Consider the following 14,774-nt stretch of genomic DNA (forward strand, 5'->3'; position numbering starts at 1 on the left):
AAGGATCCTAAACAGAGTATTAACTATTGGTTGGAAATGAATATTCAGTTGTTTATTAATGTTAATAACTTACAGCACAAATTAAGCTCACAGCAACTGATCAAAGTGTGGACCATCAGTTCCAATGCTTGCGCAACAATAACACAAAAAATTTTGCTTCTCTCTGTGAAATGTCGCTGATGGTCTGTTGGACAACGAGATATACAGAACAACCTACCCACCCAGTCCCTGTAAAGATTTCGGTATAGTTTCTCACACCAGTAACTTCATTTAACTCCAACTTTGGCCCATATAAACAGGTACTCATCAGCATGTAATTTCTTCTTCTTTCTCGTACTCAAAACAAAGAGCATGCTTGGAACTAGAGTACCATAAGGCTGCTTAGCCAATAGTCCTGTAGTCTCAGAAATACTCCATGTCTTCCAAGTGAGAATGTTAGCATCAGGAAAAGCCTCAAGGCCACCATAATCTGCTTGATTGCCCCACACAACTGCCAGTGTGAGCCAAGTGCTACCTCCAAACACTGCTAGTACATCACAGGTGAAGTTCAGATGGAGTCCACGAAAAACATTCGGACCTCCAATCAACTGCTGTTTATTAAATTGACCAGCAAGGCCAATATCAATAGTCTTCAAACTGTGATACACAGGTACACTGCGCCGCCAGCGACGACGCCATGCATGTCTACTATGTCTACTATGGACACATCACATACAATCACATAAATTGTATTCTGGAGATACCACAGTAGTGGTATCTGGGATTTAGAGAGAAGTGAAAGATGTACATTTTATTTCAGTTTTGTACAATGAAATAATTGAACATAAAAAATAATATTGTATTACAGTGCTAATTCTAATTATAGAATAACTTAAAAATTACATGTAATAATTCCTGTAAACTTACTGTGTTGAAGAGTAGAACAAGCTGCCCAGCATAAAGTTCTTTGATTTTGTCTTAAAGTCCCCCAGCGTAGATTGTTGAATACATGTGTACTCATGTTTGACTACTAATATCAACCCCTTGAAGTCTTTTTAGAGGTTGTTTTTTGTCCAAGAATTCCTTACTCTCTTTTTGTCTTAGAAATAATGGTTAAGGACAAAGGTCTGAAATGAATGTAAATACTGTGAAGTAGTTGCCAAAAGACCAAGATTTTTGTGGACATCTCTGCAGGGTGTTCTAGAATTGACATAAAGTGTAATTCTTATTACACAATTCTGTATCCTAAAACTACTGTCACTGTAAGTTGTGTGTTCTTTTACTAGGTAGCAATATCCAACAATGATTCAAAGATGTAAGCAATTTACTAATACATGCCTCACACACATTGTTCATTCAAGACATGAGATCATCAAAATATTTGCTTCAGATCATGAGTTCCTTGTCTCAAAATATTTAGTTTAAGATCATCTGTTGTTTAGATGATCTTCTTCATGAAGCTTTGAGATATCCAGTGACTCTCCCATGTCCCCTTGTAGTCTAACCTAATGCAGGTTGAACATAGTCAATCTCTGTTCCAGCATAGTTAACAGTTACATTTTGTAAGCAGTGTCTTCCATAACATATTGCTATTCCCAGTATCTCACTAGTAAACTTGAGTCTGTTGTTTGCTTTCCCCATAAAAGATGCTCAGTAATGCTGTCAATTCATAATAGGCTACATTGTTACCCCATTTGTATGACTTGATTGATCAGCGAGTTATGTATTGAGTCAAACAAAGTGACATATTGGTTGAGAGATTGTACTTACATTGATATCTTGTACGGCTATCCAGACTTGCAGCTTTCCAAAATTAACATTTGCAAGAATGGATCTTTCAAGATAAGCAGTGCACAGTTTCCAGATCCATCCTTGTCCAACCTAGTTCATGCTTCTTCTCTAATGCTTGCTATGTTTAACCCTAACTACCCTTCCTTCCTTTGTTGAATATATAGGCACACATTTTATCCATGAGATTGGTATTTGGATTGTGAACATAGTCTAATATGTATTCAACATAATGATATTGTCTCCAGGGCTCCTTTTCTGTCGTCTTCTGGGGTCAAGATGAGATCGAATGAACTTTCAACATAAGATGTGTTAACTTAGATGTGTCAGTCCTCTCCTACTTGGGGATTTAAGTGTGCAACTTTGTCTGTGTTGAGATCTTCTATTGACCAGCTTCTTATCAACCATGAAAATGTCTAGTCAGTGATGGTACTTATACCCATTTCCGTGTTGCCCATGACACCTTTTTTGTTATCGGTCTAATGATCACTTCCTCCACTCTTGTGGCTTCACGGCATTGGTCACTACATATCGATCTTTGTGAGAATGTCCACTTCCTGATGATCCTGTTGCTTCCTTGCCATCTCCAGATGGACTGCCTTCCACGTTGGATGCCTCGAAGAGGTAGTTGGCAGTTGTCTTTATGCTGATGGGTTGGTTCATGCTGAACGCACTTTGCGACCAAGGTGCCTTTTTACTGCAGCAACAACAAGGTGAAGGTGTCCCCCTATCATCATTTCCACCCCTTCCCCACCCCTTTTCCCCCTGGCCAGGTCGAGTCATATAAAGACATGTAATGACTGGAAACTGCTTCAGGCAGTCAAGGGACCTTGCTACTCTTGAGTACTTTCATCATCAGAGCATGTATTTCATGGACATCATTAACTCCAGATGAACTACCCCCGGATGAAGGGACTGATGATGTTGCTGTTCAGTCCCTGAACTCCCAACCAACCAAACAAACACGATCACCAGTAATGTTTGCTCGGCATCTCTCATCTATACACGGTACCTTAGATATTTGAGTGCCGCATGCTGTATCACCTTACTATTTCTCAATTCTCCCACTTCTCCACAAACTAATAATGACATAGTTAGTTTCTTTTCAGTTGATGTAAGAAAATTGTTATTATGATTGGTAGTTTCTGTGCAACAGCTTGACTATTAAAGAGCTATACAAGCCTTGACAGATTGTGTGGTTGTGTATGGAACAACAGTTTTATCCTGGTGTTCGCTTCTTCATCCTAAGCAAATCAATAGCCATGAATGTATGTCTTCAGGGCTCCAAAAATATGGAAATTTCCTGGGGTTAGATCAGAACTGTATGGAGGATGTTTAAGGTTTTCCCAGCTAAACTTCTGCAGCTTAGTGTGACGGACCCCTTACCTTAACTCCTTGACATGCTCATTCCTTCATCTCTCTCTTACTGCCTTTTAATTTCTTTTACTTGGATTTCGTCTCCTTTGTGCTGCACACTATTTCATATTTTAGAGGTAGCTCTCTGTTGAGTAGTGGGTGCTCTTTAACGCATTGACTACACTGGAGAAGGGTGGGACAGCTGTGAGTGGGATAATTTCCATCTCGTGCTGAACCCCAAGGACAGCCATATACTGTCTTACTTAATGTTCTCCTCTAATTTTTATTTTTGACAGTCCAACTGATGTCCATCACATTTTTAGCCTTCTTGTTTTTACATTTTGAATCTGCCAGCATGAAGACATTCTTTGCTCTGAAACTGTCTTCACCTTTGATGGGCTGGCAGTGATCAAATGTGGGGTGGGGCTGATTTTCTTGCCATTGGATTACCCCTGGAGAATCCTTGACGACTCTTTCTCCAGCCACTGTCAATGAGTTGCAATAAAAATCACTGTTATAACTTATTAGGATGTCTAGCAGTAAGTTTGTAAAATGTTTTTTGCAGGTTGGTTGCCACTAACATCTAATTTTGTATGCATAGTGGAGCAGTGACTGGTTCAGTGTTCCCCTGATGGTTTCTTTTGACTGTAGGATTGTAATTCACATGGGCTGTCTCTCTGATGGAGTATCCGCCTGGCGGATTAATGACGAGGGCCAGTATGTCAGCCGGCCTGGATGTGGATTTTGGGCAGTTTTCCACATCCCACTGGGCTGGTCCCCACATTCCGCCTCAGACTTTTTAAACACATTCACACTCTTTCATGATTTACACTAGACGCAGACAGCTGGAGTACACCACTTTGGGGTGGCAGCAGAAAGGGCATCTAGCCACCCTCTGCAATTAACACTGCCAAATCTGTAATAACAAGGCCAACCCCACCTAACACGGGACAAAGACTCAAGAAAGAAAGAAATTTATTTAAAACTGTTGTTGTTTTTTAAGTATTTGAAAACTAAGTTTTAAATTATACATGTTACGAAAGTGAGCATTTTTTTCCTGTGATATCTCTTTCTCTAACTTCACCTAGCTTTTTCTCTTGTAAATGACATACTGTGAAAAGATTTTAATTTGTCTTCTATGCATAATTTGCCTTTCTGTTTTGTAGGTATATGTCACACATGTGGTGAAAAAGTAACTGGAGCAGGCCAAGCATGCCAAGCCATGGGCAACCTGTACCACACAAACTGTTTCATTTGTTGCTCATGTGGTCGTGCTCTTCGAGGGAAAGCATTCTACAATGTGCACGGACGTGTTTATTGTGAAGAAGATTACTTGGTAAGTTGAGGTTTCAGATCTTTTTAACATGCTCATTGTATGTTGCTCCTTTCATCATTAGTTATGTAGAGTATTTCTTTCAGATGAGTGAGTACCGTGGTGTAATTAATATAATCAGTGTCTTTTTACATTAACTTTCTGTTTATTTTGATCTATAAATTATCATGATGGTTTATTCAAGACTTGTTGCTTTTTTAATTATTAGAAAACTGAGTTTTAGATTCTGTGTGTTATAAAAATGAGTAATTTTTTCTGACATTGGTAGTGAAATCAAAATCAGACGGATGAAAAAAAGTAAGTAAACTGTTTATTTTTTTCAAAAGTAATACCCATAGCTGTTAATAATTTCATCCCAAGAGAAGAGGTGGTCAGTGCGTTGGTGGAAAAATGCCTTCAGTTGCCTATGGAACTATGATTGTATCCAGGTGTGCACCTCTTCATCCAAAGCAAATCATCTGCCATGAATGTGTTTCTTCATGGCTCCAAAAATATGGAAGTTGCTTGGGGTGAGACTAGGACTGACTGTGGGATGTGTAGGGGTTTCCTTGTGCAATGTCGTCAAAAAAACCTATGCAACATGTAGCAGTCATCATCAGCCATTGATCTTCATTTTTGCTTCCTAGCTATTACAACCTCATTTGATTGGGAACTGGCCAAGATCATAAAGGTGGATGCTTCAAAGGGCTAATTGGTTGCTATATAGTCAGCAGGCTATATTTGAGCAACAGGCATGTGTCCAGGAGGTGGTGGACCATGTCATCTTTATGATTCAAGGAGCTAGCACCGATTCCATTCCTCAGTCTAGCAGCCAACTCATACAATGACCTGTCCCTGCCTGGAATGAAGAATGTCACTTGGCAATCGGAGCCACGTTTGCAGCTTTACAGAAATTCAAACACCATCAAACTACAGACTCCCCTGCCTTCAGGCATGTGAGGGCAACAGTGTGGCAAATGATAAAACAATGGAACACACACTCCTGGAAGGAATTTGTGACTTCCATTAATTGGTCCTCTTCCACTACACAAGTTTGGCAAGTGCAATACCACTCCCCATACGACCTTGTTGAGAAATGGGGGTCTTAGTGGACACACCTAAATACATGACTAAGCTTTTAGCCTAAGAATGTTTTACTGTCACTTCGCCATATTCATGAGTTTCAGATGTTCTGTAGGACTGTAGAAATGGAGAGCTTCCATGTCTTCTTGTGTGATAAGGTGGCATACAATCTTCCATTCTCCATGTGGGAATTGGTATCAGCTTTGTCTACAGCCAGAGAAACTGCTCGCGAACCAGGTCAAATTCATTACACCATCTCTGTTATCTTTGAAACAAGACAGGAACTTTTCTTTGGATTCAGTCAATCAGGCCTGGTTTCATTATTAAGAATAAAGTACACGCAGTAACATCTAATGGTAATCCAGGCTGCATGTCATGAAAAGGGACCAGTTTCTGTCGCTTGACTCAAACCCTTAGGGCCGGCCGCAGTGGTCTCGCGGTTCTAGGCGTGCAGTCCAGAACCGTGCGACTGCTACGGTCGCAGGTTCGAATCCTGCCTCGGGCATGGATGTGTGTGATGTCCTTAGGTTACAATTACTAACAAAGAGATAGAGGGGCTGGCCAGTACTTACCTCAGCTCAGTACAGCCGATAGAAACACAAAAAACAACCGAAAATTTAAGCTCCTAGCTTTCGGAATAAATGTTCCTTCATCAGGGAGGAGAGAGGGGAAAGAAAGGCAAGAAGGGAAAGTGGATTTAGTTACTCACAACCCAGGTTATGAAGCAACAGGGAAAGGAAAACAGGGAAGGTAGCAAGGATGGAGGCATGGTTGTCAGAGGGAAGCCAAAGATATTCTACTGCAGGTACTGTGCCAGCTTCAAACCAAAGAGGATGCATACAGAAGTAAAGAGGTGTATAGTATAAAGATGTAGGATGGAAAGATGCATGAATGGCTAAAGAGGAAAGGGAAAGAGGAGAAGACTGAAAAGTAAATGGGAGTGAGGTTGTTTAACGTAGGTTTAGTCCAGGGGGATGGCGGGATGAAAGGATGTGCAGGAGTGCAAGTTCCCATCTCCGCAGTTCAGAGGGACTGGTGTTGGGTGGGAGAAGCCAAATGGCACATACAGTGTAGCAGGTTCCTAGGTCCCTAGAATTATGCTGGAGGGCATGCTCCGCTACTGGGTATTGGACATCTCCTAGGCGGACAGTTCGTCTGTGTCCGTTCATGCGCTCAGCCAGTTTATTTGTTGTCATACCAATGTAAAAGGCTGTGCAGTGCAGGCATGTCAGCTGATAAATGACATGTGTAGTCTCACATGTGGCCCTGCCTTGAATTGTGTATGTTTTCCTAGTAGCGGGGCTGGAGTAGGTGGTTGTGGGGGGATGCATGGGGCAGGTTTTGCAGCGGGGTCGGTTACAGGGGTAGGAACCGCTGGGTAGAGAAGTTAGTCTGGGAATATTGCAGGGTTTAACAAGGATGTTACGGAGGTTAGGGGGACGACGAAAGGCAACTCTGGGTGGTGTGGGGAGAATTTTGTCAAGGGATGATCTCATTTCAGGGGTTGACTTGAGAAAGTCATATCCCTGGCGGAGTAATTTATTGATGTATTCGAGGCCAGGATAATATTGGGTGACAAGGGGGATGCTTCTGTGTGGTCTGAGGGTAGGAATATTGTTGTTGGATGGGGAGGAATGTATTGCTCGGGAGATCTGTTTGTGGACAAGGTCTGCAGGATAGTTGCGGGAGAGGAAAGCACTGGTCAGGTTATTGGTGTAATTGTTGAGGGATTCGTCACTGGAGCAGATACGTTTGCCACAAATACCTAGGCTGTAGGGAAGGGAGCGTTTGATGTGGAATGGATGGCAGCTATCAAAGTGAAGGTACTGTTGTTTGTTGGTGGGTTTGATATGGACAGAGGTGTGGATGTGAGCTTCAACAAGATGAAGGTCAACATCCAGGAAGGTGGCTTTGGTTTTGGAGAAGGACCAGGTGAAATTCAGATTCGAAAAGGAGTTGAGGTTATGGAGAAAATTAAGGAGTGTTTCTTCACCATGAGTCCAGACCACAAAGATGTCATCTATAAACCTATACCAGGCCAGGGGAAGCAGCTGTTGGGTCTTCAGGAAAGCCTCCTCCATGCGGCCCATGAAGAGGTTGGCATAGGATGGAGCCATCCTGGTCCCCATGGCAGTTCCCCTGATTTGTTTGTAGGTCTGGCCTTCAAAAGTGAAGTAATTATGGGTGAGGATGAAGTTGGTAAGTGTGATAAGGAACGAGGTTTTTGGAAGATCTTCGGGTGGGCGTTGGGAGAGGTAGTGCTCAAGGGCAGAGAGACCATGGGTGTGTGGGATGTTTGTGTAAAGGGATGTAGCATCTATGGTGACAAGAAAGGTTTCAGGTGGGAGAGGAGTGGGAATGGATTTGAGGCGTTCTAGGAAGTGGTTTGTGTCCTTGATGTAGGATGGGAGTCTGCAGGTGATAGGTTGGAGGTGTTGGTCTACCAGAGCTGAGATACGTTCTGTTGGGGCTTTGAAGCCTGCTCATCAATCAGACACAGAGCTATTTTATTCAAATTATATAGTAAGTAAATTGCTTTGTTGGAAGACTTACTTAGGGAGAGGGTGTAGTAATCTGAGCAAGGAAGCTTAATCGACAGAGTAGGAATCAGGTGTTATATTCTTAGGTTACGAGGCACTAACACAAGATATTTTGATATAATTTCTCATAAAAATCTTGTTTATTTCATAGCCAAAGCAAGTCAGTCAGTCTGGCTAGCAATACTAAGAATGAATTTTTGTTTTTCAGTACTCGGGCTTCCAACAGACAGCTGAAAAATGTGCTATCTGTGGTCATTTAATAATGGAGATGGTAAGTGAAAATGATTATTTGTACTTACATATGGAATTAGTACTGAAGTTATTCCTGCAAATCATATTTAGTCTTTGTTGTTGGATGATTCACTGTGTGTGTTGAAATTTCTTAGAATAGTTTTTAGTGCAATGAATTCAGCGTTCTATTTGGAAATAATGGAAATACCATACGCCTCCTGTGCACCACATTGATTCACAAAGTACTTCTGCTCCCCCCCCCCCCCCCCCCTCTCTCTCTCTCTCTCTCTCTCTCTCTCTCTCTCTCTCTCTCTCTCTCTCTCTCTCTCTCTCTCTCTCACACACACACACACACACACACACACACACACACACACACGGCATCCTCAACTTTGAGGAAAAAATTGAAATAAATATTAGTTCTTTTTCTTCTACAGTTACAGCTTTTTGGGCCACAGTTGATGAAACTTTGTAAAGTCTGTTTTGTGTTACAGATCCTGCAGGCTATGGGAAAATCGTATCATCCTGGCTGCTTCAGATGCTGCATCTGCAATGAGTGTTTGGATGGTGTTCCATTTACAGTGGATGTTGATAACAAGATATATTGTGTTAATGACTACCACAGGTACAGTTTAGTGATGCATAACCTCCACCCAGACTCATATAAGGAAAACATTAGTTTTGGTTGAAACTTATTTTGTATCCAAGAACACATTTTTCCTACATTATTCAGATGTACACACATTATAAAATTTATTAATTGAGATCTGGACCAAAGACCTGAATGGTCTACTCACATCTTACATTCCTTTTTTCCTCAAGATAAAGTTAATGCTTTTATATTTTTTATTCTGATTGTGCCAAACACATTTTTATCAAATACTCTTTAAGTTTTCTGGCATTATCTTCTGTCTTTTCAGTGTTCATTTCTTAAGTACTACTACATTAACTGAAGAGCTATGGTAATAATTGAGAAGTTTGAAGAGAGACGTTGTGCAAAGTGTATGATTTGTAGATCTTGTCTACAAATAAACTATTTATTGTTAGTGAAATTAGTGAATATTTTGTGAGAGTAGCAGTATGGAGGCCAGTAATATTTTTCTAAAACTGATGTAAATTTAAAGTATGAATGTAAGAGGTGTGAGCAAAAAATAATGGGAATTTTTGTTTTTCTTAAAGAATCTTTATTTATTCATCAGTGTCAACTTTGTCCCCTTCAAAGTAATGCCCCTCAGATATAATACACATGTGCTAGTCTTTTTTTCCAATCTTTGAACTACTTCCGGAACTCACTTTTTGTTAGGTGTTCAGCTCCTACGTTGATTCGATTTTTATCTCGTCAGTGGTGACAAAATTACATCCTTTCATGGTTATCTTCAGACTTGGGAAAAGAGAGAAGTTGCAGGGGCCGTGTCTCGCAAGTATGGTGGCTGAGGCAACATAATGGTTCTTTTTCCCGAAAAAATCACAAAAAAGCATTGAGGTGTGATCGGGAGCATTATCGCGATGCAATGTTCGTGAGGGTTTTTTTCCACAATTCTGGTTGTTTTCCGCTGATTGCTTCATGCAAACAATGCATACCTTCCAGATAACATTCTGTATTGACCATACAACCATAAGGTACAAACTCATGTTGCACTATCCCAATGTAATCGATGAAAACAGTGAGAAGCACTTTCACATGAAATTGAACTTGTCATTTTTTTAAAACAATTTTTGGTGTTGGCTCTTCAGGCAGTTTCCGTTGAAATTGGGCCTTGGTTTCGATGCCATACCCATTTTTTGTCACTTGTTACAGCCTTCTTTAGGAGATCTGGCTCATTGTTGACTTCATTCAGCAATTCCTCAGCCATGTCTACACAAAATTGTTTTTGGTCAAAATTCAGCAATTTTGGATAAACTTTGTTGCTATACATTTCCTGCACAAAACATTAAAAATAAAAAAATAAAAAAATGCTTGGAATGCACCATATGATTGCTGACATCATCTGCAAATGTCAGCTGCAACTCTCTGATGGCGGTTCAATGATTTCCTATAACCATTTTCTTTACTACTTCCACATTGTCATCAGTAATTGATGTGCTAGGGCGTCCATGGTGATCATCATGTTAAATGTCTTCTTGACCCTTTTTGAAACGTTTATACCACTCATAAACTCGTCTTACAGTTAGGAGATTCACCAAAAGCTACAGCAACATTTTGAATGCTCTGCATTTTGCAAGCATAATTTAATGCAGAGCCTTTGCTGCATCTTTTTTTGAAAGCAAAAATTCACTAAGCACCCAAAAACACATATAACCTTTTCGACTGTCAACAATAAACTAAATATTCAGAACTGCTGAAAACACACATATACATAAGCAACATGTGTACAAACAAGACAAAAAAACTTTTGAAAATCGGATGTACCCAGCCTTCGAAATTAAAGAAATTCCTTTTACTTTCTGATCGCATTTTATACTTTTAGTAGTGACATACTTATTAATTATTTTCAATAGTTTTCATATAATTGGATCAGCTCCATACAATTTTTAATAACTTACTTGCTCTAAATTGATTGGTTTTGTGTCTGCGTTCTGAAATAAGTTGTCCTTGCTATGATGAAGTAGTTATTTTACTTCACATCAATCTGATACTGTTTTCACAACAGAAGTGCAAGTGTGTCACGTGAACATAAAGTCTTTGTAGTTCCATTTCATGATGCAGTCAGTTCAATTAATTTCTCATAATTATATTTCACTGCAATTGATTGAAATGTCAGAGTTTTGAAAGGAACAGCTTGTAAACACCACAAAAAAGTCAGCTTGTTATTTATAAATTACTGATGTATCACTGAAATTAACCTATTGTTCACAATGAAATTTTAGCATGGGCTTACCCTCATTCGTGCACCTTTTCCTGTTGTGCTTTACAGGAACACTAAACAAACCATTCCAATTCTTCCCACATCTTCCATACAATAGCGTAGAAACTATTTTATGCATTTTAGTTTGATACATTTACATTGAAATTTAAGCAACAAGTTTTGAATTAATTTGTAAATTAAAATGTATTTAAAATACTTTTATTTATTCCATATCATTCCGGACTACAGAACTTAGGATGAGTGAAAGAAGCAGTGGCATATTATTTATTTTGTAAAGACATATTAGGCTTCTTTGTTTTTTACTAGCAAATGCCGCATCTTGAGGATCTCCACACTGTAGGGCTACAAAGCAAACAGTGGCATGTAGTGCAATTTCATTTCACTGAAATTTTGACAGCAAGAATGCTTTTCTACATACAGTTTTGTCTCTCTGAACTTTTACTGTGTTGGCACTTCATGACAGTCTCTTCATTGGCTGTGCACATATTTGTTATTATGTTACACACAATTTTCCTTTACTGATTCTTTTTTTTCTGTTGCAGGATGTTTGCTCCAAAGTGTGCGGCATGTGGGAAAGGAATAACGCCTGTTGAGGTACATATTCTTGTAATGTAAGACCCCATTGAATCATAGGTTATTATTATTCCACATGCAGCCAGACAACTGTTGAGGATGTAGACACAAACATAGAAACAATCCATGTACTGATACAAGCCGTTGCTGACAATAAGTAAGAACACAATATGAGAGCAAGTGCCTGCTGCACTCATTTATAAAGAGGATGGCTACAGTAGACAGCACAGTGGATGCACGAGTCACTTGGCCAACCAAAGGTGACCTCTGGTGACCAGCCCGTGCAGATACTGTTGGCAGAATATTCGAAGTGTAGCATACCTCTTCCCCCTCCACTGATGCGGGCGACTGGTAAAACATCCGAGGCCTCTGCAGCGGAAGGCGATGGTGTCAGAAGGGGATTCCAGGCAGGAACCGGTGAGTAGGAGCAGACGTGACGCAGCCGTGGGCACATGTGGCAGCCGCTCTCCTGTGAAATAATATAAGAGAGGACCAGTGACAAGGATGCTGGCAGCATCACAAAAATGCGCTCCCTCAGTGTGGTGGGACTGTGCTAATGGATAAGGCACTGACCACTTGGTCAGGGACACATGCACTGAAGGAACCAAAGGTGCGCCCAGCTGGCAGCAGAATTGCTGGTGACAGCAAAGCATCATGGGCAGGCCTGGCAGCAAGTGCGTGGAGGGATTGGACCTTGAAGCAGAGGCAGGAGGTGGCGTCATCCAAAGGTGGGCGAGTCTGCCCCCACAGCAGGGATGCATCACGAGGTGGAGGTGGCGGGCCCGTGGCCCACTTCGTGGTGCACGAGCGTAGCTGGTCACGGTAGCAAGCCACCATCACTGGTGTACCCTATACAGAGGCAGTGACCTCAGCAGCTCTCAGCTGTGGCCAGAATCCACTTCAGTTGGCAGCTGAACTCCCAAGCTTAGTCCATGGAGGCAGCTGCAAACTGCGATGAGCCGTACAGACAGGTGTTGGTAGGTCTGCATGAGCAGATGCACGAGGGTGCATGGCTGGTGACTATGGGGCATCTTGGCTGGACTCTTATCCCCGCTGGGAACTCGAGAAGTATGTCAAGGGATTGTCTGTGGAGAAATCTGCAACATAGTTGAACGTGCTTATGAGACATCCCACTTCATCGTTAGATTGGGGATGAAAACGAGAAGGTGTCTTGTGGGGAATACCCTGATATACACAGAAATCGGGAAGGCCTGAGACACAAATTCAGTAGAAAAACAGTTGGAGTGGTCCTGAATCATGGCCAATGACTGATGTTGAAGGATGGTGGATTATTATCAACAACCAACAACCAGTAAGAATGTAGGAAGGGTCCTGTGGAATCAATGTGGGCAGAGTGCCACAGATGCTGTGGTGTGGGCCATGGAGAAAGCATTACCCAAATTGCGGCGCCACCTGTTGGATAGCACACTGAGAGCAGACTGTGACAACACTTACAGTGTCACCATTGAAGCCAGCCCAAAACCACATCACATGCCAGTAGGCCAGTAACTTGGAATGCAAGACGTCCCAAATGTCTCGGATGTAGGAGTTAAAGCACATGCCACTGTAGGGGTGCTGGGATCACAACACTGAGTGATAGCCTATCCATAGATAGAACACCACCACCATTAAGTAACAGAAGGCGGTAAATGAGAGCAAAATAGTTTTGCAAAGGATCAGAAGCCCTGCCTGGATGACTGTCTGGCCAACCATGCTCAACAAGGTGAAAATTTGACACAAGACCAGTTTGGCAGTGACAGCAGCTGCAATAAGGCAGCCCGTAATAGGAAACCCTTCTACTGTATGTTGCACTTCAGCATCTAAATGAAAACAGAGTAGTTAATCCTGACCAAAAGTAGGATCCAGCCCCTTTGGAAGCCGGGATAGAAGGATTAAACAATGAAACTAAGGGCTTGTTGTCAGTAATAAGTTGGAACTTAGACCAGTGCAAGAACACACGAAACTATTTGAGGGTTAGTCACTTCCTTTTCAACATGGGAGTGGGAGTTGAGCGTTTTTGACACATAAGCTCTCAGACTTTTAGATCTATTCTCATATTGATGTGTGAGAATGGCCCAGAGTCCATACTGAGAGGCATGCATAGCCAAAACTGGACAGTGGTTAGGATGTACAGTAGCCAAACAAGGAGAAGAACCGAGCAGGGTGGCACAATGGTTAACACACTGGACTTGCATTCTGGAGGACGGGGTTCAATCCCACGTCCAGTCATCCTGGTTTAGGTTTTCTGTGATTTCCCTAAGTTGCTTCAGGCAAATGCCGGGGTGGTTCCTTTGAAAGGGTATGGCCGACTTCCTACCCCATCCTTCCCTAATCTGATGAGATTGATGACCTCGTTGTTTGGTCTCTTCCACTAAATCAACCCAACTCAAGGAGAAAGTGTAATTTAGATTTCAAAAGTGTGAGCATTGCTCGCAGGCTGGCATCCACTGAAAAGGAATGTTCTTGTGGAGCAACTCATGGAAGTGGGTTCCAGCATGACCACATTATTTGTGACAGTAAGCAATTTCATCTGAAAATGCATGGAATTGTTTGATATTGGTAGAGTGAGACAGAGCTGTGACCATGGCAACATGCTAACATAAAGGCATAACACTATCCCGAAAAACCTCAAACCACAAATATGCAGTGGATACCTGAAAAACATATGTTTTGGCCAAGGTGCATTTCAACCCTGCAGTTTGAAAGATCGTGAACAAGGTGTGTAAGTTACGTAAATGCTCTTCAGTGGTTGCATCCATCATGATATTGTCATCAAGATAATTGATATATCCTGAAATGGACATGAGCAGTTTTTCCAAAAAAAAAAAAACCACTGAAAAATCACCAACGCAATAGCCACAGAAGTCGCTAATATTGTTATATTCTCTAGGATGCCCTTTAGAATCCTCATTCAACAGAACCTATAAACAGGCTTCAGATTAATCACTGTTGGAGAAAAACTGGCCAACAACTTGTCTAGACAGGCCAAAGAGTAGATTCAATGAAAGATTGATTATTAACTGAAAATTTAAAGTCAGCTCTTAG

General features: G+C 41.3%; 1 protein-coding gene across 1 annotated transcript in view; it reads left to right on the top strand.

Moving 5' to 3' along the window:
• The window catches only part of LOC126272218 (LIM domain-containing protein jub), a 203,062-nt gene that overhangs the window by 163,562 nt on the left and 24,726 nt on the right, over window positions 1-14,774 (top strand). The window contains exons 3-6 of the mRNA XM_049974917.1: window positions 4,290-4,459; window positions 8,267-8,329; window positions 8,784-8,914; window positions 11,699-11,750. Coding sequence (XP_049830874.1) covers window positions 4,290-4,459; window positions 8,267-8,329; window positions 8,784-8,914; window positions 11,699-11,750 — 416 coding nt within the window. The remainder of the gene's footprint in view (window positions 1-4,289; window positions 4,460-8,266; window positions 8,330-8,783; window positions 8,915-11,698; window positions 11,751-14,774) is intronic.

The sequence above is a fragment of the Schistocerca gregaria genome, chromosome 5, assembly GCF_023897955.1.
Source record: "Schistocerca gregaria isolate iqSchGreg1 chromosome 5, iqSchGreg1.2, whole genome shotgun sequence".
NCBI classification, from domain to species: Eukaryota; Metazoa; Arthropoda; class Insecta; order Orthoptera; family Acrididae; genus Schistocerca; species Schistocerca gregaria.